Genomic DNA, 24,494 nt, shown 5'->3' with positions numbered 1-24,494 from the left:
CATAAGAGACATATTTCCACATATTTTTTTCCACTGTACAGTGGATATTTCCAAAAATAGACTTATGTGAAATTGCTGCATACAATAGTAGGATTAGCAAAAAGGTAAATTGCTATAAATACTCATGTTTGATAATTTTGCCTCTACATCCTAGTTGGAGGTTGAAAATTTAGTGATATACACTCCATGCTCTGGTTTTCATATGTAGTGAAGGTATTAAAACCAAGAAGCAGCAGTGGAACTACATGAAGATCCTGACGCTGTTGCTACAATGAGTTTAAATTCTGTTAATCCTGCACAAACCTGAGCTCTTACATCATGCAGAAGAACTAAAACAAAGGAAGTGAGTATAAAGTTTCAAGTGGGAGGTGACGTATATCCATAGGGAGTACAGAAGGATAGTTTTATTCAAGCATACTGTCAAATATGTATTCTACTAAGGAAAATACATACTCAGTAAAGAAAATATATCCCATCTTTTTGGTTTTCTGTCTCAGTTTGGTGATGGTGTGGTGTATTACTGTGCAGCACCCTCAGATAGGAATTGTTTATTCTCTACTGGATGCCAGAGGGGACTTAGTAACTGCAGATGAGGAGAAGGCAGAAGTGCTTAATGCTTTCTTTGCCTTAGTCTTTAGTGGGAAGACAGCTTGTCCTCAGAACAGCTGTCCTCTTGGCTTGGCAGATGGTGTCAGGGAGCAGAATGGTCCCCCTATTATCCAGGAGGAGGCAGTCAGAGAACTGCTGAGCTGCTTGGATGTTCATAAATCTATGGGGCTGGATGGGATCCATCCCAGGGTGATAATGGAGCTGGCAGATGAGCTTGCAAAGCCACTCTCCATTATTTACCAGCAGTTCTGGCTCACTGGGAAAGTTCCAAATGTCTGGATGCTGGCCAGTGTGACACCCATTCACAAAAAGGGTGGGAAGGAGGATCCTGGTAACTGTAGGCCAGTTAGCCTGACCTCAGTAAGGTGATGGAACAGTTTACACTGAGTGTCATCACACAGCACTTACAGGATGGTTGGGGTATCAGACCCAGCCAGTGTGGGTTTAGGAGGGGAAGGTCGTGTTTGACCAACCTGGCTTCCATTTATGACCAGGTGACTCACCTGGTGGATGAGGGAAAGGCTCTGGATGTTGTCTCTTTGGGCTTCAGCAAGGCCTTTGACACTGTCTCCCACAGCACACTCCTGGAAAAGCTGGCAGCCCATGGCTTGGACAGGAGCACTCTGTGCTGGGTTAAGAACTGGCTGGATGGCCCGGCCCAGAGAGTGGTGGTGAACAGTGCTGCATCCAGCTGGGGATCAGTCACCAGTGGTGTCCCCCAGGGCTCTGTGCTGGGGCCAGTCCTGTTCAATATTTTTATTGACCACATGAATGAGGGTATTGAGTCGTTCAGTAGGAAATTTGCAGATGACACTAAGCTGGGAGCATGTGTTGATCTGTTGGAAGGTAGGAGGGCTCTGCAGGGAGGCCTGGAATGGTTGGATGGATGAGCAGAGTCCAATAAGATGAAGTTTAGCAAGTCCAAGTAGAGTCCTGCATTTTGGCCAGAATAACGCCCTGCAGTGTTAAAGGCTGGGGACGTTAAAGGTGTGGCTGGACAGTGCCCAGGCAGAAAGGGACCTGGGGGTGCTGGTCCACAGCCGGCTGGACATGAGCCAGCAGTGTGCCCTGGTGGCCAAGAAGGCCAATGGCTCCTGGCCAGGATCAGGAATGGTGTGGCCAGCAGGAGCAGGGAGGTCATTCTTCCCTTGTACTTGGCACTGGTGAGGCCACACCTTGAGGGCTGTGTCCAGTTCTGTCCCCTCAGTTTAGGAAGGACTTGGAGATGCTGGAACAACTGAGGGAGCTGGGGTTGTTTAGCCTGGAGGAAAGGAGACTCAGGGGTGATCTTATCACTCTCTGCAACTCCCTGAAAGGTGGTTGTTGTCAGGTGGGGGCTGGTCTCTTTCTCCAGGCAGCAACTGGCAGAATGAGAGAGCACAGTCTTAGACTACACCAAGGGAAATATAGGTTGGATATCAGGAAAAGGTTCTTTATGGAAAGAGTGATAAAGTACTGGAATGCCCGGGAGGTGGTGGAGTCACCATCCCTGGATGTGTTTAAAAAAAGATTGGAAGTGTCACTCGGTGCAATGGTTTAGTTGAGGTGTTAGGGCATGGGATGGACTTGATGATCGTGAAAGTCTCTTCCGATCTAGTGATTCTGTGATTCTATATGAATTGAGAATTCAGTACTGATTATTACAAAGTGATCTAGTAATTTACTCTAGGTAATTAGATGCCCTCAGGAACCGTACATTTGTTTATGAACTTCAAAGGGTTTTTATATATATTCTATGGCATTTCTTTTGTACAGATATGGAGGTGGGCCTAGAGCAGCTAAATTACAGGTCAATGGTCACATAGCAAGTGCTTAGCAGAGCAGAGGTAAAGCACATCTTTCTCTGAGGTCCAAAGGCATTGCTTTCCTTGGCTGCTGCCTTTCTTGGGAATCAGTAACTGGATTCATGTTGCCCTCAGAGAAGACAGGACTGAATAAACTGGTAATAACTGGCAGAGGCAGGATTCCACAGGATAAGTAGATCTAGCCTCACACAGATTCTAAAGGATAATGTTTTTACCACTATCATCCTGATCCTGGCCATGCAGTTTCTGCTTGTTGTACAAGGGGTCTGGTTTTTATTGGATTCTCTCTTGAGTCGTCGGAGCTCATTACTATGGCAGAAAACATACCCAGACAAAATAAAAGCGGATTGTTCTCTGCCAAGAAGCTGAATTGACTCACTTGCTGTAATGAGTGCCAGAGCTGGTGGAAAAGCAGAGCTTACCATAGCAAGGAGCATGGGAAAGGTTAAGAATAAGTAGGAGATGATGTGGAGGAGACTGAGGACAGCATGAAATATTCAGCAGCTGCAACCTCTTAGATTGCCTCAGCTGCTGACAGACCTTCAGCCTCCATATCATCAAATCAAATGTTAGCCATCTATTAGGAAATTCTGGAGAAGTTAATGGCTGCATTATTATCATGAAGACTAGACTGTACTGTCTGCTTTTGTGAACAACTTTAATACATTTGATGTTTCTAATTTTACATTACAAAACAAGGGTATCTCTCATAAAATTGATGGGAGAGCTCAGCTACACTGAGGTCTTCTGGAGATTCTTTATGCTCTGCTTATACTGGAAGGAAAAATGGTGTTAGTTACGTGCAGGTGGAGTTCTGGGGAACTCAGATTATGTACAGACAGCTGAGAGAGATGGGTTTGCTTGGCCCTAGGAAGAGAAAACCTAATGGACATCTCACTGCTGCCTATAACTTTACCTAGTGGGAGAGTATAGAGGAGATGGAACTATTGGAATGTCAGTGAGCATCTTTTTGCGGTTAAGTCATCCATGTTTTGTATGCTTTTGTTATTAATGCTGTTTTACTGCTCCTTTTCTTATCTCATTGCTATGTCCAATAAATCTCAACCTGTAATCTCTGCCTTTTGTCCCTCTTGCTGGAGTGGAGGGGAGTGTCTTTACAGTGGGAATACTAAATTAAGGAATAATATTCCTAACCTATGATGGGGGGAAAATACACCTCACCTGGACACTGAAATGAACACCAGTTTTGCTGTGCTTCAAAAAAGATGCCTTGCTGTGTTTGTACTCAGAATTTAATTGGATTTGAAATCTTGGAGATATTGCATATATTTCCTTCTGTGGTTGCCAGAGCAGAACCTCAAAACTGTGCTCATGGAGAAAGAAAGTAACAACCCTGCTCTAGAAAGAAGAAACTCTCAGATATAATCCACTAAAATAAACTACCAGCAAAACACCAAAAGGAAGATAACTAAGTCATCAATGAAACTGGCCAAGAGAAAAAGGCTTTTCGGTAGTGGAGGATAACTGAGTTTGTGAGGTAAACTCAAAAGCATCCTGAGGAAAATATGAGAAAGCCATGACATATCTAGTAGATATCATTAAGGCAAGAAGCCCAGTTACCCAAAGAGAAAGTCGATATATGAACTGATCTTCAAAGACTGAATTTGACATTTTGATGATTTTTTGTTTGCTTTCTGAGCATCTGCTGAAACCACATATTTTAAGCAATACTTAGAAAAGCTAATGTAAAGATTGCACTTTCCTGGTGCACTGGTGGAGGAGCATGACACACAAAAAGAAGAGACTTGTCTGAAACAGTGACCAATTCAGCTCTTCCTGCTCCAGTCCTGGAAGGTGAGGATGAACTGCTGACCATACTGTCCTGATCCAGCCCAGACACCAGGCCTATGTCAGTCCTGGAAACCCAGGGCAATGCTGGGGTTAACACCTGCCTCTGTCAGACCCAGCTGGTTTTTTTACAGCCAAACCTGCTAGGCAGGATGCTGGAACAGAGGTGAAGATAAGGGGTGTCTTTCCCTGGGATGGCCATAAGGTAACACTTAGATGGGAGCATTGCAGGCAAGCTGAGTGGTCAGGTTTGCATTCTGGATTCTAAAGCACAGACACTTGTGCAGCAGGAGGTATTTGTTACAGGCTTATATTTGCAACTTGAGGATGCTATCACTTATGGCTATTTCAATAGGTTACTGTGGAGTTCTAGACATGGTCAAATGATGCTGAATTTATACACTGTCTGAATCGTTTCCCAACAGCAGGCTCCTGCTTTTCTTTAATATACCTCAAAACACAGTTTCCTGCTCAGGTTTCCTAAGGTGAGTTCCTGATAACTGTGGCACACTGCAGTCATGTTATCCCCTCAATATTCCAGGCCCTCTGACATTTCAATCTACCTATCAGTGGTTTGTTAACAGAATGTATGTCAGTCTTCATATTGATGCTCCTTGTTATCAACTTCTAATTGCAATAATGCTCTTTCTCCATTATCAGAAGAGCTTACTCATAGCATTTGGTTCTTTCCAGGTTACAGTGCTCTTCTGCAGGAACAGAAGTTTCTTAGGGGCAGAGTTTAGCTGGGGTGGAAACTGTTCCAGCTGCCTTATTTCTGAGTCATCCCTGTGAGTACATTAACTTTTAGAAGCTGCATTGATTCTTCTATGCAGTTTAATAAGATTCTAGTGACTACAAAAGAATGTTTTGTCCATATATACTCCTTATTGAGGATCTTAGGACAAAAGATAATAGGGGCATAGATAAAATCATAAGGCTACATATTCATGTACACAACATCAGTGTAGCACTGGTAAAATTAATTTATTTATTGGAGAAGTAGAAAAATTACCTTTCTAACAATGTAAGATTCCTGTTATTCCAAGATAAATTTATATCTGGCTGTTCATTCTATATGAAATTATATCTTTAGTATAATAATGAAAAGAAATTAAATTACTAACTTTATCCTCTTTTATACATTTGTTTCTGCAGGGAGTCAACCTGAGGCAACACACTGCTCAGTGTTTCATATGCTATGCATATAGTGTATTCTTTCTGCTCTATGGAGAAATAACTATCTAGCTAACAAGTAAGGCAGCACAGTGAGTGCACCACAGCTAAATGCTTCAAAAATACTTTAGGAAAATTCTTGCTCCCCCTGCAGTCAGAGGAATCTTTTGCAGTGAATTTAAGAAGGCGAGGAAAGGTGTCTGTCTCCTGTGGATACCCTAGAATGGGCTTGATGTGTGTGTTTGCTTTGCTTTGTCACTGCTTACTTAAGAAAGAAACAAGATTAAAATTTTAACGTAAAAATGAGTTTCTTTCTGTAATCTTTGCTTACTGTTTTTTTGCTGTACTTTTTTAAACAACATGAAAACGGTGAGTGAGCAGAAAAGACCTACATCCATGGTGTATTTTGTACAGACTTCTCAGATGGTGGAGCATGTGAGGCTGCTAAAACAAAAGAGAACTGAGGGCATTAGAAATCTTGGAGGCATATAAAATGTAGAGAAATACAGTTCTATTAATTCACAATAAATGCATTATGTGAACTTTGAAAATAAATGGTATGTACACAAAATAATTAATACATGTAGATATAATACATATAATTGAGTAAATGTATTCATATATATATAATAAAAGCAGACATAAAGTTTGTATAACGTAATAATTCCAGATATTACATTAAAATAACATCATTATGTACATCCAGTAGCATAAAGTAGTAAGTAGCTTTCTAATAGTTCAATGCCATTATTTTAATAAAATTATTTAGGTTGGGAGAGAACTTAGAAAGTCCCACAATCACCCTCTTCTAGGGTTGAAAACACCATCTGTATTTGCCTAGACATTCAGTTATGCTATGCCTTAAGTTATCAGAGGACACAACATCCAAATAAAATAATTTTTCCATATCTTTCAAAAAATACCGTTTCCTATTATCTTTTTGCCTCTTCCTCTTTAAAATTTCGTAATAATTAGAAGCCTGATATAAAACACAGAGCTCTTCTGAGGCTGAAATGCTGTTTTTCTTATACACATCAGTAGAAGGTTTAATTTTTTAAATAGTTTGGCAGTTTAGACAGTGTACTTAAAACAGTAGGTCCTAGCTAACAAAGTACATTTGTCCTGGGAGCTTTGTGGGTAGGAGAGGGAGGATTTAAGAATGGCACACTAACTTTTGGCTACATAAAAAGCCCTCATCAGGTAAACTTTAAACAATCAGCCTCCCAAGGAAATCTGATATGTAATCACTCACTGAGGAAGAGGCTGTTGTGGAAGAAAGGTGAGAAGATACTTTCCTTGAATGTGGTGCGGCCTTCTACATGAAGAGCAGCAGGTGAGGATGCTTTACTTATTCCACAGTTGCTCTGCCTCTCGTTTGTTGGTTCAAATCCCCAGGCTGTCTTGATTATAAGGAATTTCACCTGTTGTGGAAAGTTCATTCTGCACTTTCACAAGTAATTCTCAGTTCATTTACGTCAGAAGGCAAAGAATGGGGAGCTGGGCTGTATTCTGATACAGAAGCAGTTCAAAGGTGAAGCATCCCTTTCTTAGAAAATCTTATAAATTAAGTCTTATCTCATCAATTCAAATCTTAATAGGCTCAAATGTTCCTTCTCACCTTTGTGCCTTTAAACATGCCTGATGTTACCTGGAACAGGTCACTCAAATAATGTTCTGTGGCTGTAAGCCTGAAGACTGGAGAATTAAGGGAAAAAAAAAAGGAAAAAAAGTACAATAATTATTCTTTCAAGTCTTCAGGTAAAACAAATTCTCAATTCTCAAGTGGTTTCATAAAAAGAAATTTTTTACAGGACAAAGCTCCTTCCCTCCTGCTCTACAAAGATACCCACTGTTCCTCATGTCAGGTTGAAATTTATTGCATTAAGAAATACTCCACCATGTAAGAGGTATGTCCAAATCATAAGTAATTCAATTTAACAATTAAAACAGCAAAAGGGGTAACTTTGCTTCTCCTCCCCTTCCCTGCCCTAAACAACTGCCAGGGCTGTGTGTCAAGGTACAGGTAGTTTGTCCTTTCCCCCGGGCTGCTCTAAGAACCCGCGGAGTTAATGGGAAGTACCCACCCACTGCTGTGCAGAGCTGGTCAGACCTGCTCAGTTCATCCCAGAGGTCACATTTCTTGGCAGCAAAGCCAGCAACAGAATGGCTAAAATTGTCTCCTCTCTGCTCTCTCCTTAACCACAGCTGAAAGGCAGCAAGGCAGTGACCAAGCAGCCTCTGCTCTTTAGGAGAGCTTGTGCTTCACACTGAAGGGACAGTTGGGTCCCCTGTGGGATGTTATTGGGGACACGTGGGGATGTGGTCTCCAGAGCCCAGTCTTTTCTTTGGAATGACTCAAGGGATTCAAACACTTCAGTAAAAAAAAGCCCAACCCTTCAGGGTAGTCATCAGAGACCAGGACTGTTGACCTTAGCAGCTGTACTTTAGAGCTCCTCAGGGCTACCAGAGAACATTGTCAATAATATGCCCACTTTTCTCTGCAGTCTGTGGGTGCTTAATCCTGAATTTTGCCGAGATATAATAATATGGGGTTCAAAGTACTGTTCTAGTAAAAGGGTAGGTACAAATTTCCATGGAAATTGATTGCATCATGTATCACACATGGGTGAGTCAAGGATATTGTGAAATATTTCCCATTTACTGGCAATAGCAAATCCATAGCAAAATGTTAATTATGCTCTGTAAGTGCTCCTTATCATTGTATATGGTTTGTATAATTATTTTATAGACATCTTCTATGAATTTATTTTGCCCTCTGTGACTTAGCATGAATAGCTCTTGAGCTTAATGATGATACAGATATGTGATAGTCACTATAATTCTTAGGTTACAATTTCTGTGTTGCAAATAATGATGTTTGTGCAGCTTGATATGATGTGAGGTTAAAAAAAAAAAGAAATGGCACAAATACTAAACATCTCTAATTTTGATGATTTATCTTGTTCTTCCCTTTACCAATAGCTTTTCCAAGTAATTAAAGATGCCAGCTACCTAATATGAAAGAAAAGATAAACAATTTAATGGGAAAAAATATAGCTAATTTTTCTTGACATTACAACCTTACATTTTTTTCAGCATTTCTGTAATATCCAGAAAGATACAAACATTCCTTATTATTAATGACTTAGGAGCCATCCACATTGTCCTGATCTATAACTTTCCTGCCTTTACTGGTTTTCAGAAATTTCTCTGCTCTTTTGGGATTCTTGATGCCAGCATTCATACCTTTCACTATGGAAATATAATTATTTGGCCTGTGGCCACTGTCTTTGGTGTTTTGCTTAGTGGTTACAGAAATAATTTGAATTTTTTCCCTTTTGTGTAATCAAATCCAAGAGATTGTCTTGTTTCCCTGAAAGTGTTATGTAAACCCATGTTTGCTATTAAGTGATTTTACCAGATGAGAAAATTAGTCATGTAATATTTACAGGACTCTTTTGGAAACAGGATTTTGGCAGTGTTGCCAATATAGCCCCAATTCTTAAATATCAAATGCTGCTTTGAGGAAGAAAAACCTTTCTTTACCTTTAGTTTCCATTTTCCTCCTTTGTGGTTATTCTGCTACCTCTTTGTCTGGTTTTATATCCAGCTTTTGTCTATTGTGTCATTGTGCTTACAGTCACACATATTTGTGTATTTCATTGTATTGCATTCACACATCAGTGCTCTTTTATGCTGCAGCAGCAATAAATATTTGCAGAGAAATACTGGTTGACTGTTGTACCAAATGCTGTATTTTCTGCCTCCTTCCTGTTTAGGATCACAGACCAGCTGAGGCAGGAAGGCAGCTGTGAAGATCCTCTGGTCCAAATATGTGTTCAAAGACAAGTCTGTGAGAACAGGTTGCTCAGGACAGTGTCCGTTTGATTTTGAGTATCTTCAAGGCTGGAGCACAGTGCAAGGATCAGCTCTCTCAAACAGTAGACAGTGCTCTGCTTAATGCAGGACAAGATAATATTTGCCTTCTTTCTACAATGGCACATTGCTGGCTTGTAAATTAAATTTTAAATTTAAAATACTCTATCTTATTTCTAAATCTTTGTGTTGTTTCTGTCCCAATCTTCCTCAAAAATATATACATCTTCCATTAATCCCTTAAGCACCACACCAAATATACACTTTTCATTAACTCACTGAGTTCCATCTTAAAAAAAAATATGTTTGTTACTCTTGAGAAAACACACCGGATCCATTTTTCTGAAATTGTTTTCCTCTTATTCATGAAACTAAATAACCTTTTCCTACCAGTCTCCCTTGCAAAATCTTGGTTGCAGCCTCCATCTAAAAAAGCTTGCCTGGTTCTCCATGCCTAATTGCTCAATTTCATGTTTTTCTGCCCCTTTCCAGCAATCACTCTTTCAAAAAAATCAACTCAGTGACCCTTTGCTTTCACTCTGCTTTTCAGAAAGTTTTCCATTAAAACATTCCTCCTCTCACTTCCTTTGGCAGGTCTTATGTCCCTGGATAATGTTCAGCAGCAGCAAACTGTGCTAAGCATCATTTCTTAGCAGATGTAACCAGTGATTTGTCCACACTTGTTCCAGAGCCTCACATTCTCTGCTTTTTCTATTTTTCTTTACTCATGGCATGGTTGTCCAGTATTACCTAACTCAAAAAATAAAAAACAACCTGTGGGCCTGGATGGCTTCTGGTTTGCATGGACCAAAGTGCAGGGGGTTTTTCTATACTTCTTTTGTTAAAAGTACTCAGCAGAACAGTTGCTTATTCTGTTGCTACTTTCAGACAAGATTTTCAAATGAGTGTTACTGACACAGAATTTAGAATAACTGTGAAAGTTGACTGCTGGAAAGATGAAAGAGTAAGAAAGTGAGGAATGTAGAAATCAGAGCAAACTTAAGAGCTAGTACTTGAGGAAAAAAAAAATGAAAATCACCCTATTATCATGGATGGCTCTACCTAGAAATTACAGACATGTGCCAATGAACCTAAAGAAACCAGATCGTTGTTACACTTCTTGAATTTCTGCATTTTTTTGGTGGTATTTTGATACATTAACAAAAAAAAAAAATCCCAAATTCCCTTCTCAGTAGCCTGACTGCCTTCAATTTTATTGTTGCACAAATGTGTAAAAAAATCCCTAAAAACGAAAGCCCTCATCTATTGCTCAGTCCTGTTTTACAGATTAAAGCTCTTTGCCTGATCTAGCCTGACCACTATTGAATAATTATCACTGAACCAAGAAGTACATTAGCAGCTGGACATGTGATTTCTTTTTAATGAAGACCCAGTGCAAGCACTGGAATTAGGGTATGTATCATATGACAGGTAGGCAGTCTTTCAGACGATCTTTGCTGTTCTTGGAAATGACATTAGAAACTTTTATATGATTAACGAGTTCTTGCTGAAGAGTATCCTGTTTTATCCTAGAGGGTGTGTCTAGCCACAGCAGGAATCTGGCAGAAAGCAAAGAAGGAAAGTGCAAATACTGTAGTGTTCTTGTCCTGCAGAGATTAATAGTCTTCCTTATCCTCAAGGTGCAGCCAGGTGAAGGAACAAGCTCCTCCTTTTATCAGCTGGGATTTGCTGAGGCTTGGAGTTTATTAGATCTAGAGACCTGCTGAGAAGGGAATCATGAACTCACCCAGAGGCAAGAAAGCAGAAAAAGATTATTGTGAAAAGAGTCAAGCTCTGTCAAAATTGGTAAAAACACTTCAGCTCTGCTGCCCTCTCCCTAGAATGGTGTGGGCTGCTGGAATCCCTTTTTTAGGCACTGCATCTGTAAAAAACCTCTTTCAATAAAAGGTGAAGGCAACAAAAGTATTTCCTTCCCAACCTACTGGTTAGTTTTATCAGTAATCCAGTGGTACACCTTTCTATATGATAGGTAGGATGCAATTAGCTTTTACTTAAGTGAGCCTGTGTGAATAAATATTTCAGACTTGTGAAGCCAAGAATGCTTGGGGGTTTCCTATGGTAGAAAGGGTAGTTAGATAGGAACTCAAGCCCTTTTTTGTTCTGCAGGAGATGCCCTAGGTTTAGGGATTTGAGGTAGCTGTTTTATTTGTGTGATACCTGAAATACTAATTTTGATCACTTCTATTTGCTATGCCCACTCAGTTTTGTATTTTTTTTACATTGATGAAATGATTTATGTGAATTTCAAGCATTTAAAGAAGTTTTTAGCATATGAAAACTATTAAATAAATCTATAACTGAGATAAATCACCAAACCTTCTGTGTATATGAACATTCCTTCAAAATATAAATATTTGCAGAGGAATGATACACCTTGAGAAAAATCAGCCTCCCCCTCCCCCAAAGAAAAAGGTAATTGCTAAACTTCTCTAAAAATTGACTTTTAAAGGAATGATGAGGTCTACCAGAACACAAGTTCTGTGAAAGGATCAGAGCTAATGTGTGCATCCTGGAAAGCTAAAAAAATGACCCCGAAAGACTGTCTAACAAGATCTGGAAGGTGCAAGCATGAGAGTTATAGGTGCTGATAACACCTTTTGCTGAGCTGGGTGGTGAGCTGCGGAATAATATGCTTCATTGCTTGAGGAGTAGTTGTGGTTTGCACTCTCCCCGGTGTGCTGAGAGTCAGGCTTCTCTCTGCTGCTGGCTGAAGTGCATCAGACCCTGGGGTATCTCAGTCAGCAGCCCAGAGCAAACCAATGCTGTGGTGTACATCAGGATTTCAGTAAATATATTACTATGTTTCTGCACACTGTAGACCACCTTTTATGCATGTTGTTATTTGAGGGTGCTAAAAAGTAGGTGGCATTTGGATTTAGATATTCTTGGTTGTTGGTTTAAAACCATCCATTTCTAAGTTATCACAGTACTAGTTAGGAGACCAAAAAAAAAAAAATAAAAGGTAAGTGAATAAAAAAAAGGATAAGTTTTTGGCTTCTGGCCAGACACAGACAATGGAAAGAGGGCAGCTTGCTCAGCCTGCTGCCTTCTGATGCTTTACAGGCTGTTTGTGATTCATGCTCTGCAGTGCTTAAAGGCTTATGTGCCCATGTCTGGTTATACATGTGGTTGTGCATGGAAACCTCAGGATTGCCTCTGCCATCAGTGGGTTCACCTGTACAATAATTTACCTTGTTCAGGATACATCAGTGCATTATTTATGACCATTAAAAAATGGATATGGGCAGAACAGTTTGACTACTAAAGGTAAATAAGGGGTTACAAATGAAGAGAGGTTGAGACTGAAGGAAAAGGTTTCTGAACTGTGACAAGATCAATCTCCTAGTTTGTGTAAATTAGTGAGAGAAGAAAAGAACATAAACTGAAAAGACTTCACTAATTGGCTACTTATTACTACAAAAGGCTGGTGTTGTGAATGTAATGTAGATCAGCTTCAATATGCTGTATACAATAGTGTTATCTATTCCCAAAGCAAACTCCCTTTGGCCTTGGAGATTTTATCAGAGGGTGCAATGTTCTTGCTTATAATTTATATAACTCATATCAAAGGCCTTGCTTTTGTTTCCTTGATTTGCACATAGATTGAACCTGTAGAGATGTCTGCATATAACTAAATATTTATTGATCCACAAGGGAGAAAACAAATTTAACACAGAAATAAACTGTATATTTATTGGACTAGAAGGAGCATGAAAAGCAGCAAATGTTCCCTACTATTACCCTATTTGTACATGAAGTATAAATACCTCTGTAGTCAACCAAAAGATTTAGTGGTCACTTTTGTGTGATGAAACAATTGCTTCATTTTGAACTATCATACTCTGGGTGCAGAACTTGGTGGATACAACTACATGCAAGGTGCTGTGCTCCTTGACTTCCTGAAGTTAAGACTTGGGGCCCCAAGGACAGCCAGACTTCTTATTGCTGAGTGGGCAATCACTGGCCATGGACATCTGGAAACAGCAAAGGTGGGTGGGCAACAAAACTCCTTCACCTTTTCTAGAATGGCAGGGCTTTCTGCATCCATGTTGGTTTTTTATTCCTCTTTGGAAATGCATGGCCAAGAGAACAATGTTACAACCACATTTTTTCCACACAACAGGTAAAGGACTGGAGTAATTAATCCAGGAGACTCCCTTTGGCCTGAGATATTTGAAATGCAGACTTGCCTGGTACTCATCTGGGAGATGTGAATCCTCACATTTTACCTAGAAAATTCTACTGATTTATTTTCTATTAACAGCAATGAAGGAAGAGGAAAGATAACTATGTATGATGGAGGTCCTTCTCTGTTTAAAGACTGCTGATTTACTTAAATAATTGATTATCCTGGTGAAATTAATGCATTAAAAACTGAGTTTTCAGCTTAAATCAATATACTGGAAAGTTTGTGATTATGCTGCTGTAAGGAATAGAAAAGATTCATTATTGTTTTTTATGATGGAGTACTGGATAACATGCTTATCTCCTTCCCATGAAATCTTTCCTTCCAAAGATCAAATGGTTTAAAAATAACCCCTTTGTCCTATTGCACAAAATATTTATAGACTAGGTCATAATCTTAAGGTGGTATCTTTAACCTTTTAAATTTCAAAATTTCTAGTTAAAAGTATAGACATGGCAAATAAGAATAGAACTAAAATAGTTTGATAACCAGAGAGAGCTTACTGTGTACATACATGCTGGAGTATATGTACAGGAAAATATTTTATGCACTATTCCTACTAGTAAATTTAACAGAAAGCTATGGAATATTGTCTTACCAAAAGATCCCAATTTATCATTTCCAGAATATAAACATTTCACCTGCAAATGACAGGCAGCTGCCTTTGCACTCTCTGACCAAACAGGCCCAGGCTAATCAGAGGCCAACCGAAGCAGAGTGAGGGCAAAAAAACCCTGGCACATTTGTCTTGAAGATAAACTCTTGAACTGAGATAAATCTAAGCATCAGAACTACTTAGGATCAAAATTAGAGCAATCTCCTCAAGGAAATTCCTTGTGAGTAGAATAATGTGGTAGAGAAGGAAGCATGGTAATTTACTTGAAATGTTTTTATTTTTTTTTTTTTGGGGGGGGGGTGGGGGGATGAGGATGGGTAGGGACACCCAGTCTTGATGCAATTTGGCTTGCTCTAGTGAATTAGACTGACTAAAATAATTTGGCATGGCCTCAGACAATCTGAGCTACATTTACAAATGAAGGGACTGACTGAAAGATTCCCTAAGGTGCTGAAGCTTTGATCTCTCTCACATCTGTTTCACTGGGCATGGGAGGCACAGCACACATGGGGATCTTTGCAAAAGAGGTCGGGTGTTGCTACTGCACCCAGCTCATTCAGATCTGGATCTGGCCCTCAGAGCACTGCACTCAGAGCTGTTTATAAGCCACATGGCAAAAATTCATATAAGACAGTGCGTGTTAGCTGAGGATAACTCTTCCAAGGTCAGGAGTGAATGTGGTAAAATGTCACTAGAATAAGTGGGTGTCTGAAAGGCAAGACTGTCAGGATGATAATGTGCAATTTCAGTGACAAGAAATTACAGTTTTATATCTCCCTTCCATAGGTACACCAAGCTATTGTGCAGAAATGCAGACAATGTTTGACTTCCTCTAGAGAACTGAAAACATTCCACATGCACAACAAAAAAAAGGTCTCTTATTTTATCCAAGTCTACATGCTTGAAAATAAGTCTAAAATCCATACTTAGGTAAATCAGTGATAAGAGACTGATTTTACTCTGGTTCTGCCTAGCTGTGGTATTCTGGCAGTAGAAGCACTTTTACTTTAAAATATCTGTCCATTTGTATCTCCTTGGTTTTGTCTGGATTTAGATTATTAAAAAAATTTGAAAACTCTCTGAAGACCTTTACAGAAATGCTTTTTTATACTCCCAAAGTTTTTCCCCAACAGTATAACAAGAAATACTGAGCTTCTATGAGTATAGAGCTCTCTAGATCAACAGAAGAGATAAAACCTCACGGAGATTTAGCTCTTGCTTCCCTCAATACATTTCACCCAGGTAAGGAAACATGGAAAAGTGTTGGGCCAGTGTAAATGTGACAAGGCCTGAGATGGTCCATAGTACAGATGAGGGATCAGAGAAAAAAATACAATAATGCTAGTATTAATGTTAATGTTAAGCATAAAAGAGTCTGTCTCTTATGAGAGTAGCTTTGTTTCCACAGGGAGAACTTTTACATTGAAGATATCTGATGAGACTTGCATTAAACTGCCAGTGTTGTCCTATTTTTGTGCTGTTTAGATGCTGTTGATCCTAGAATGGCATATGACTGGTTACAATATTACTGGTTAAACTCTTGTATGAATTAGTTACAAATGTGTAAGTACAGATTGACACTTGTACTTTTTTCATGCCTAACAAGACTTTGGAAGAAGTTTTTTATATTAGTCCAAATTATATGTTGCATCATAGTGAATACTTAGGAAAATGACATTAACAGAAGAACTGTTTCTGGCTGGCAGAGTTGAAGACTTCTGAGGAAAACACATGGTACTGAATGAGGAAGTTAAAATTCACTGAGAATTAAAATATATTTGCAATGTATTTCTCTTATTATTGCAATGTATGGATGCATAATGACTCCTTTCAAAGCAAATTCTGTATGTCCTGTTGGGATCAATTCAAACAGTCCAGTTATGTGTTTCAAACAGTACTTGTCTTCTGCCCCTAAGGAAGACTCCCAACACCAATCTCAAAGCCATATTCACTGTTCACACACTTCATGCTTGGAGGATGAATTCCTGCTTGTCCCAGGTATTTTCACCCACTGCCCCTTCTAGGAGAAATTTCCTGGGTATGGTACCGAGTGCTAAAACAGACAAGGCCTAACTTTTGTCCTGACAAGTGCTGCCAAGTTTGCCAAAACAAATCCTGAGAAAGAAGCTGTGGTGCACTGTCTGGTGGAAAATTATGTGTACAAGGGTCTGCAGACAACAAAGTAGGCCTACTGTGCAATGCATTTCTGCTTTGGCACCTCACTCTTCCAACCTATTTGGCATGACAGTATTGACATGTCAAGATGTCTCATCATGTCAGCTAAAAGGAGAGTGATGGCTGAAATGGGGTGCACTGTAAGCTGCCAGCAGATGAACAGTTTTTCTGAGATTGTTCTGAGCATTTGACTCACCAAGGCTTTTTTTCTTACAACAGTCCATCTGCCTGGACTGAGTGTGTTGCAATCAGCTATTTTAACAGTACACAGTTTCACAATGAAGTTTAATTTGGACATAAAAGAGGAAGCAAGTTCAGCGTGTTGCAGTTCAGTCAGTTATAAAACCCCCTCATCTCCTAAGGGACTTTCTTTCTATACTTCTTTGCTCTAGAGGATTAGAAGTAAAACAGATGTTATCTTAGAAGTGTCATTAAAAAGGAAATAAAAACAGAACATTGTATTTTGGGGTAGGACAGACTCACAGGAGGCTTGAAACTAGTTAGAAGACATCAATTTTTCTGTACCTGGTCAGCTCCTGTATCTTTGGAGGTAAGAACTAAAATATACTGTGCATTATATAAATGTATGAAAATGTTGCCTTTGCTTACCGAAGTGGCTTGGTTCTGTTTGTGTGTCACCACATCTGATAGCTGGTAAAATGAGGATGCATTTTTTCTGTTTTGAATGCATGTGTGTTTGCAGAGTCTCAGCCACTGTCCACAGGCAGTTTCTGCTGCCTTAAGAAGTGATGAGAATATTTATAAGGTGCCATCTTCACAATCATGACCAACTGTGGTTGCAATGAGACTTCAAAACGAAAACAATTTTTTTCCTCTGATACTTCTAAAGACTTCCTTAAAATCAGACTTAACAGGATTTTCAGAATATTTAAAAAGTGTCTTACTAGCTGTGTGGCTTTTATCATAATTAAGATATTGTTATTGAAATTTCTGTGCATGTTACTGTACTGTCTAATTAATGTCCTCCAACTGGAGTACTCCAACTAGAGTATTTTAGTGCCTAAATAAAGATAGGCACCAAAATAGATGAATATGAGCATCATATTTTAAGAAAAGTTAATAAAAAGAAAGATGAGACTTCTCTGAAAACACACTGATGTTAAAATTATAAAAAAAGAAATATTATGATTGCATTTTCCAAATTCTCAGTGAATTTCCTGGTTTGCTGAAAATTCACAGCTCCACAAGGGTATACATACACGACATGTCTCCTCTCCCCTCTTTTTTTATGCTCCACTACAAATGTGATTAACATTTCAATGCCTTTTTGTGGACCATTTCCTTCACTCCTTCTGGGAAACACCTTCAGCCTTTTCTGTCTTTCTTGCTTTACCCTTTATTCTTTTCATTTCTAGAAAGTGTATTCTCTTCTGTAAGAGTTCACATGGATTTGTTGCCTCTTTACTTCAAATGCTTAGATTAAAAATGTTGCAGTTCCTGTAGTTCAGTCATAGCAGCAAACAACTCATTAAAATTAACACAGACATCCAGAGACATGAAATTATTGCCCCAGGAAGAAAATGATAAAGACACAGAGTAGAAATATTATATAGTGAAGTCTTCCTTATGAATGTGGACCCTGATTCTTTCCTTCCTCAGATTTCACACTGTTGTTTACAGCTGTGGTCATGAGATATAAAATGCAATCCAACTGGATTGATGGGGTGCTAAACCAACTTTGTATGGGCAGAGATGATGAAGAAAAGTATAGAGAATGATGAACCAGGCTTGGTCTGTATGAAGTTTCAAGGAACTTGAACTGATAAAAGAAACTTGGGTGGAAAACTCTGAGAGTTCAAGAAGCTGTATTTACCAACGTACAATTTTCATTGTATTTTTATGGAAGCATGTCCCCCCCAACCCAACTTAAAGATACAACTGCACTCAAAAATACACTGAGAATGTATTTTTTTCTGAATGAAAGAAGCTGAATGCTCCTGAAACTCACTGCCATCCATTTCACATGATCATAAATTGGTAGGTATTTGCGTAACAAGAGCATTTAACAGTACCATAGACTTCTTAGGGAAGAGGTCTCCTCTTTGCTTTCTTTAGCCTGTTCTTCCTGCAGATTCCCTCATACTCTTGATGTACAGGATTATTATTCTCTCAAACCAGCCCACATTCCCCCATGCGTGAGGTCTCCAGCTTTTTTGCATCTCTGCAATTGTTGACATGTGAATGAAGAAGATGAACAGGGCTTATGTTTTCTCCTGTGGGAAGACCAAAAGATCTGAGTGAAGAGAGCTGTGGGGAGGGGTAAGAGTGGTTTAGCTCATGGTGACTACTTAAAAAGCCTCACTGTGCAGAACTGTGCACCCTAGATCTCCCAGAGAAGCAACAGCAGCAGCAGGGAGAGGAAATGACAAATGTAGTGGGCAGCGTTCGGGTGCTTGTTGTGTGAAATCACCCTCTGGCTATTCATCTTCTCCTTGGCTGTGGGCAAAATGAGCCACTCCTACATCAAACAGCAGCCACTGCTATTGTAGAATTATGGTCAGAGAGCAGCGTAAATTCAAAAGGACATTGAAATAAAAGGACATCTGCTCCATCGTTTCATGGGAAAGGAAGCCTAGATGAGATTATGTAGGACCTTGCCCAATCCCATCTTGAAAATATCCGGCGAAGGGACTCTACCATTTCTCCTGGGAGGTTCCAGTCATTGATTGTAAAAAATTTCCTTCTCACAGTGATATGAAACCTCTTTCCTCTTATCCCTGGGAACACTCAAAAAACATGTGGATATGGCACTTATGATCGTGGTTTAGCAGTGAACATGGTGGCGCTGGGTATGGGTTGGACTTAATGATCTTAAAGGCCTTTTCTAACCTATGTGATTCTGTGATTCTATTCCAATGCAACTTGTACTCACTGCCACTTGTCTTCTCCATGTGGCTGCTTGTGAAGAGAGCTTATTTCTTTTTTGCAGCTGCAGATACTGGAATACTATGATGAACTGTCCCCTTCCCCAGGTCTTCTTTTCTCTGTAGAGAAGAGTCCTAACTCCTTCAAATTTTCCTCACAAGGCAGCTTTTCCAGCCCTTTGATCATCTTCTTGGCCCTCCATTAGACCCTCTCCAATCTGTCCATATCTTGTTTGAATTTCTTGGGACCAGAACTTGGAGGCTCCAGGGGCAGCCTGACAAATGCTGAGTGGGAAGATCCTGTCTCTATCTGAGCCAGCCATGCCCTGGTGGGTGCAACCCAGGACCTGATTTTCCTCACTGCTGCAGCCCTGCACTGCTGGCTCAGGGTCACCTTGTGCACCAGAGTCCCTCTCAGCAAGGCTCCCCAGGCACACAGGTCCTGTGCTGGGCTCTTTGGTTGTGTCACCCAATGCAAGAGCTGCCACTTGCTTTTGTTAAACCTGATGCTGTTAATGCTGGCCCACTTTCCAGCCTGTGCAGGTCTCCCTGTAAAATGTGTTCATCTCACCACACAATTTGGTGTCATCAGCCTTACCTTTACCCAAGGCAAAAGAAGTTCAGATACCAAAGATCTGTAGGTTTCAGGCATTAAGGAGAGGGTCTGCTTACCCATGTGCGCAGCTCATGATGCTACTTTCTTCACTGTCCTGGTTTCCCCACACTGGCTGCACTGAGCCTTCCTGGGAGCTGCTCTATGTTAGCCCCAGGGGAAGGTGAGATATTTGTCCATCCTGCAATACATGCAAGCTTGCTCTACAGACTATCCTGCTTGCCAAGACTCTTGCATGTCTGTCTGGCAATCTGAGGTGGATCCCACACTTCACTGTCTGTACCTCCACAAACTGGAAAAATGCCTCTTAAAATAGGGGAAAAATACTAGATAGATCCATAGGATTTGAGTTCCCTCACAGGGAGACTGTCATCTGGGATCCCATCTAGTAAATAAGTTAGAACTCAAGGTATACCCCGTGATGAAAGTCAAGTTCCAATCCCCAGCAGCACAACTTTAACACCATTCAGAGCTCTGGTCAGGGATCTGAAAGCCAGACATCCAACACAAGCTTCTCTCTTCCATTCCCTTCTTCTTCCATCCCCTCCTTTTACAATGCAGAAGAATATCCCCTTCCCCACTGAACTCTGATCCCAGCTGGCACCATGTTCTTTCCATTCTCTCTAACAACACCTCATCTTGCTTAGGTTTTTGAATAGGACACAATTTATCATATTTCATTGTGTATGCTTCTCAGGCTTTCCGTAAGTGTTTTGCTTATCCTGAGCCAAGAACTCCCATTCTGTTTTCCTGCTCTCAGACTGTAATCAGAGGTCTTTATGCAAACATTGGCACTGCCTACAAGCGTTACAATCTAGCAAATTTGCTGCCACACACTGGTAATATCCCTGGATTCTCCATGTGACTTTAAACATTCCTCCTGAGTTCAGGCTTTTCTTCTGCTGAAGAACTGAACAAAAACCTCGAGCAAGACATAGGACATTTTTATGATCATCTGACTGTAATAAAGACTATGTCAGATAGAAAAGACAGTGTAAACCAGACAGTCTTCTCCCTCTATCTTCACTAAGCTTAGATGGAATGTAGTCAGTCCCATTGCCAGGGCAGTAACAACACAAAGAAATTTTATTTTGCTCACCTTACATGCAAAATGTGTCAGATCAGAATTGTAAAAGGGACTGGTCTTCCTTGTGCAAGAAAAAGTTACGCAATTATTTTCAGGCAGGTGTAAGTGAAATCTGGATTTAAAGAGCATGAAACCCAAATATTGAAAGACATTAGATATAATGTCTGTGCCCTTGGAATCCTGGTGTATGTGTGTCTTTGGCATGAAGAGGGGATTAAGATAAAAGGCATGAGAAAGCAGCGTTAATGAAAACTGCAATCCTTATCAGATTTAAAATGCAAAATTTAAAGGTGGCACCGTTGCATGACTGTTGGAGTGATGGGATAATAACTTGACAGAGGTATATATTATATTAAGTGCTAGGACAAGAAAAACCACAGATACACACACCTCCCTTTTGCATTCATGCTCTCAGCACTGCTTATCAAAACTTCAGTGAGATTTCCTTGCAGAACTGGGAAGAGCCAGATTAGTATGGCAGCCTTTGCCAGCTTCAGAGGGTAAGCTTGCAACTCATTCAGCAGAACACACAACTCTGAGCACAATGAGACCCTGATATTTTTGAATTTGCCAATTCTTTTGTTTCCACTCCTGTCTCAGTGTGCTCCAACACTCTTAAAATAAGTATAGCAGAACACAGTGCAAAGAAATGAAACCAGTGGTTTCATTTCCCTCATGTAGCACCTTATGGCAGAAACAACTCACATCTGGGGAGCAGGAAAGACCAAAGTGTCACATGCTACCTGAACACAAATGCCTTTGCCTATGTTAGTTGAGCAGTGACAGGCCATATGTTACGTTTCCACTCATTTCTCTGAATCCACATTAAAAGTAACACACAAATAAATGTATAACAGTTCCAGATTCAAGCTAACCATGGTTAGTGGTGACTTTGCAATAAAGACGTGGGCCATGGATGGTGGGGGCAAGGGAGCAGCCTTTGTAAAAGGTGGGAACAGAAGCAGAAGAGAGAGTTGATAACCTGACCAGCTCTAGCATTTGGCTAAGATTTCTGTGGGGGCACCTTAATTACAGCTAAAAGCCAAAGCGAGACAAAAGCAGCATACTGCCAATCCCCAAACATGATTTCCCCCCTATCTGTGTAAATAGGTCACTTTTAATTAAATGTTATTGCCTGTGGGAAATCTCACACAACTGGCAGCGACAAAGAGAATCCAGGGTCACCAAAGCAAGTGTTTGGACACATCTAATTCCCATTAATATTTCTGCCTGAAGGAAGGTTATTTTCTCTTCAACTTTCTCTTCAACCTCTTTCATGGTATGGAAGTAATTCCCTCCCCCCAAGGAAAGTATTTTCTGGCACTGTCTCTTCCCTAACTTCACTGCAAAATCTATCTTCATGCTTAGACAGGATTTACCCAGCAATTATTATTGTAGCAACTGTGACACCTGAAAATTTTACTAAGAAATGAGAATCCCTTCACTCTTGGAAAAGACCATTTGTAGTATATGAAGAAAGAAATTATTTTAATAATTTTAATTTTAGTTTATTTTTTGCTTTAAATCTTCTTTCTCTTTGCTGAGAACCAAACATTTCGTTAGAACATCTTTCCCATTGATTGTATCCTTGATATTGGTTTAAAACAAAATGACAGAAGTGGTTTTAAAATATTTTTTTTTTGTAGTGGAGCTGCTAAGGGTTGGGCAGAACATTTACTGATGTGCAGCATGTGTGTCCTTGCAGGCAAATACTGTCTTTAATTACTAACATTTCTGTGCAGCTTTTTGGGCTGAGCTGCCTGCTAGAGTGGAGAGAGTTAGTGACTGCTGGAACCCGAAATGCAATGAAAACTGATTCCAGAGCTGTGGTACGAGTAATCCCACAGTGAAAAAGCGAACTGGAGTACTTCTGAAATGTGCACTTTCCCATATGTTGCACTGAAATCTGTCTCTTCAAAAGTACCCTGCAGATATTTATATCTAGGATCTAGCTTAAGATCCTTTTATAGCAACTGGAGAGTGATAAGCAAATCTATGGCACAATTAATTTCATTTTGATTTAGGTGTCTAAACTAGGCCAGATGAATCATGCCTCCAAAAAGTTTTGATTTTTCCACTGACATTTTTGTGTATAAAAGGTAGAGACAGTTAATTCTTTCATGATTGCAATGCAGAAATGCAAAGTACAAATTTCAAAATCTGAGATTTTTTAATGAAAAAGGAACCACACCTACAGTTGTTGATTAGTCTGGAACAAAAGGGGTTATACTCTCAATATGAATCTCAGATCATCATAGTTCAGAGGCAGCTGAAAAACCACACACAACAAAAGTTGCTTCAAATCATATGAGAAAAAGGGGGAAACCCCTGACTTCTTAAAAGCATATGAAAAAAAGGGGGAAACCCCAGCTGCTTAATGAACTCCAGTGCAAAAATTAGATGTATTTAAGTATAAGCTATTACAGCAGCTATTCCACAACAAAAGACTTCTTGTCCCTCTCTCCACAAATTACTTGCCATTGGATGCATTGGACATGCCATATGTTATGTTATACAGGACATGCTTTGGTGAGATCCAGCACAACAGGGAGGCTGGCTGATTGCTTCACTCACTGACTCAAGCCCCCTAGTAAGACAGAGACACTCTTGTTCATGTTCAAATTGGAGACATCTCTTTGGAGCTAGTAACAGACTGGTGAGTGTAATCACAGCTCAGTGAGTTTAAAATGAACTTTTGGTAATTAACTTCTTATCATTTTTTGTGTCTGCTGGTGGTTCCTTTCCCTTGGAGAAGGATGCTGTCGGAAGGTTACCTTCATAGAATCACCTACCTTTGTGAAGACCCGAACCCTGCGCTCTACAAGCGTTTGCCTGATGAAGGGGTGTATGAAATGAGGTCCATTAATTATTCTTCCACAGGCGAAGCACAAAGAAAAAGCCTCCTTCAGAGATGCAGATCTGCTGGCAAGTGCATTTCCTCAGTCTGCTCTAGAGGTAGCGAGCACAGCAGAAGACAGAAGGATAATCTCCCAGAGCCTGTCCAGCACCCAGCACCCACAGGGCAGCCACCTCCAGCTACGCAAGTCTGCGAGGAGCTGACAAAAAAAGTCACCTACCTGGTTCCCCCTTCCTGCAAGAGCATTTGCAAGAACTACAACGATCTGCATATAGCTGGGGACTATGTGGTGCCAATGAGCTCAGTCACGACAGATTTTGCTTGTGACAGTGGCATAGGCCCCTTCTTGGAGTCCTCAGAGATTCCTCCCGCCATGGAGTCGGTGAAGGCTCCCCCCACAAGTGACACCATCCGCAGGCCGGTCCAAGGCCACTCCTCGTGCTGGCGCCTGGCCAGCCTGGGGCCCCACCAGCAGCCCCTCTCCGACTCTGCCCTGAACGACTACCTCGAGCAGAAGCTGGTGGAGCTGTACAAGCAGTACATCATGGACAGCACAGCCAACAGGGCATCCCCCACCCAAATCCTGGCCTCGGAGCTAATCATGACTAACGTGGATCAAATCAGCATGCAGATATCACGGGAGAGGAACATGGAGACTGTCAAGGCCAAGGACATTGTCATTACCCGCTTCTTACAAATTGCCAGTGGGAAGATTTCCTCAGAAATGAGCACACCTACTCTGCATATTTCCCAATATAGTCACATTAATGCTTAGTGTTTGA

General features: G+C 40.4%; 1 protein-coding gene across 1 annotated transcript; it reads left to right on the top strand.

Annotated features, from left to right (window-relative positions):
- The first annotated feature begins 23,611 nt into the window (after positions 1 to 23,611).
- TASL (TLR adaptor interacting with endolysosomal SLC15A4) lies at positions 23,612 to 24,487 on the top strand. Its single transcript, XM_062515163.1, has one exon. The coding sequence runs from the start codon at positions 23,612 to 23,614 to the stop codon at positions 24,485 to 24,487; it is 876 nt and encodes a 291-aa protein (XP_062371147.1).
- Positions 24,488 to 24,494: the final 7 nt, after the last annotated feature.

Source organism: Cinclus cinclus, chromosome 2 (assembly GCF_963662255.1).
Source record: "Cinclus cinclus chromosome 2, bCinCin1.1, whole genome shotgun sequence".
Lineage (NCBI taxonomy): Eukaryota > Metazoa > Chordata > Aves > Passeriformes > Cinclidae > Cinclus > Cinclus cinclus.
The sequence above is the reverse complement of the archived record's forward strand: the minus strand, read 5'-3'. Positions and strand labels throughout refer to the sequence as shown.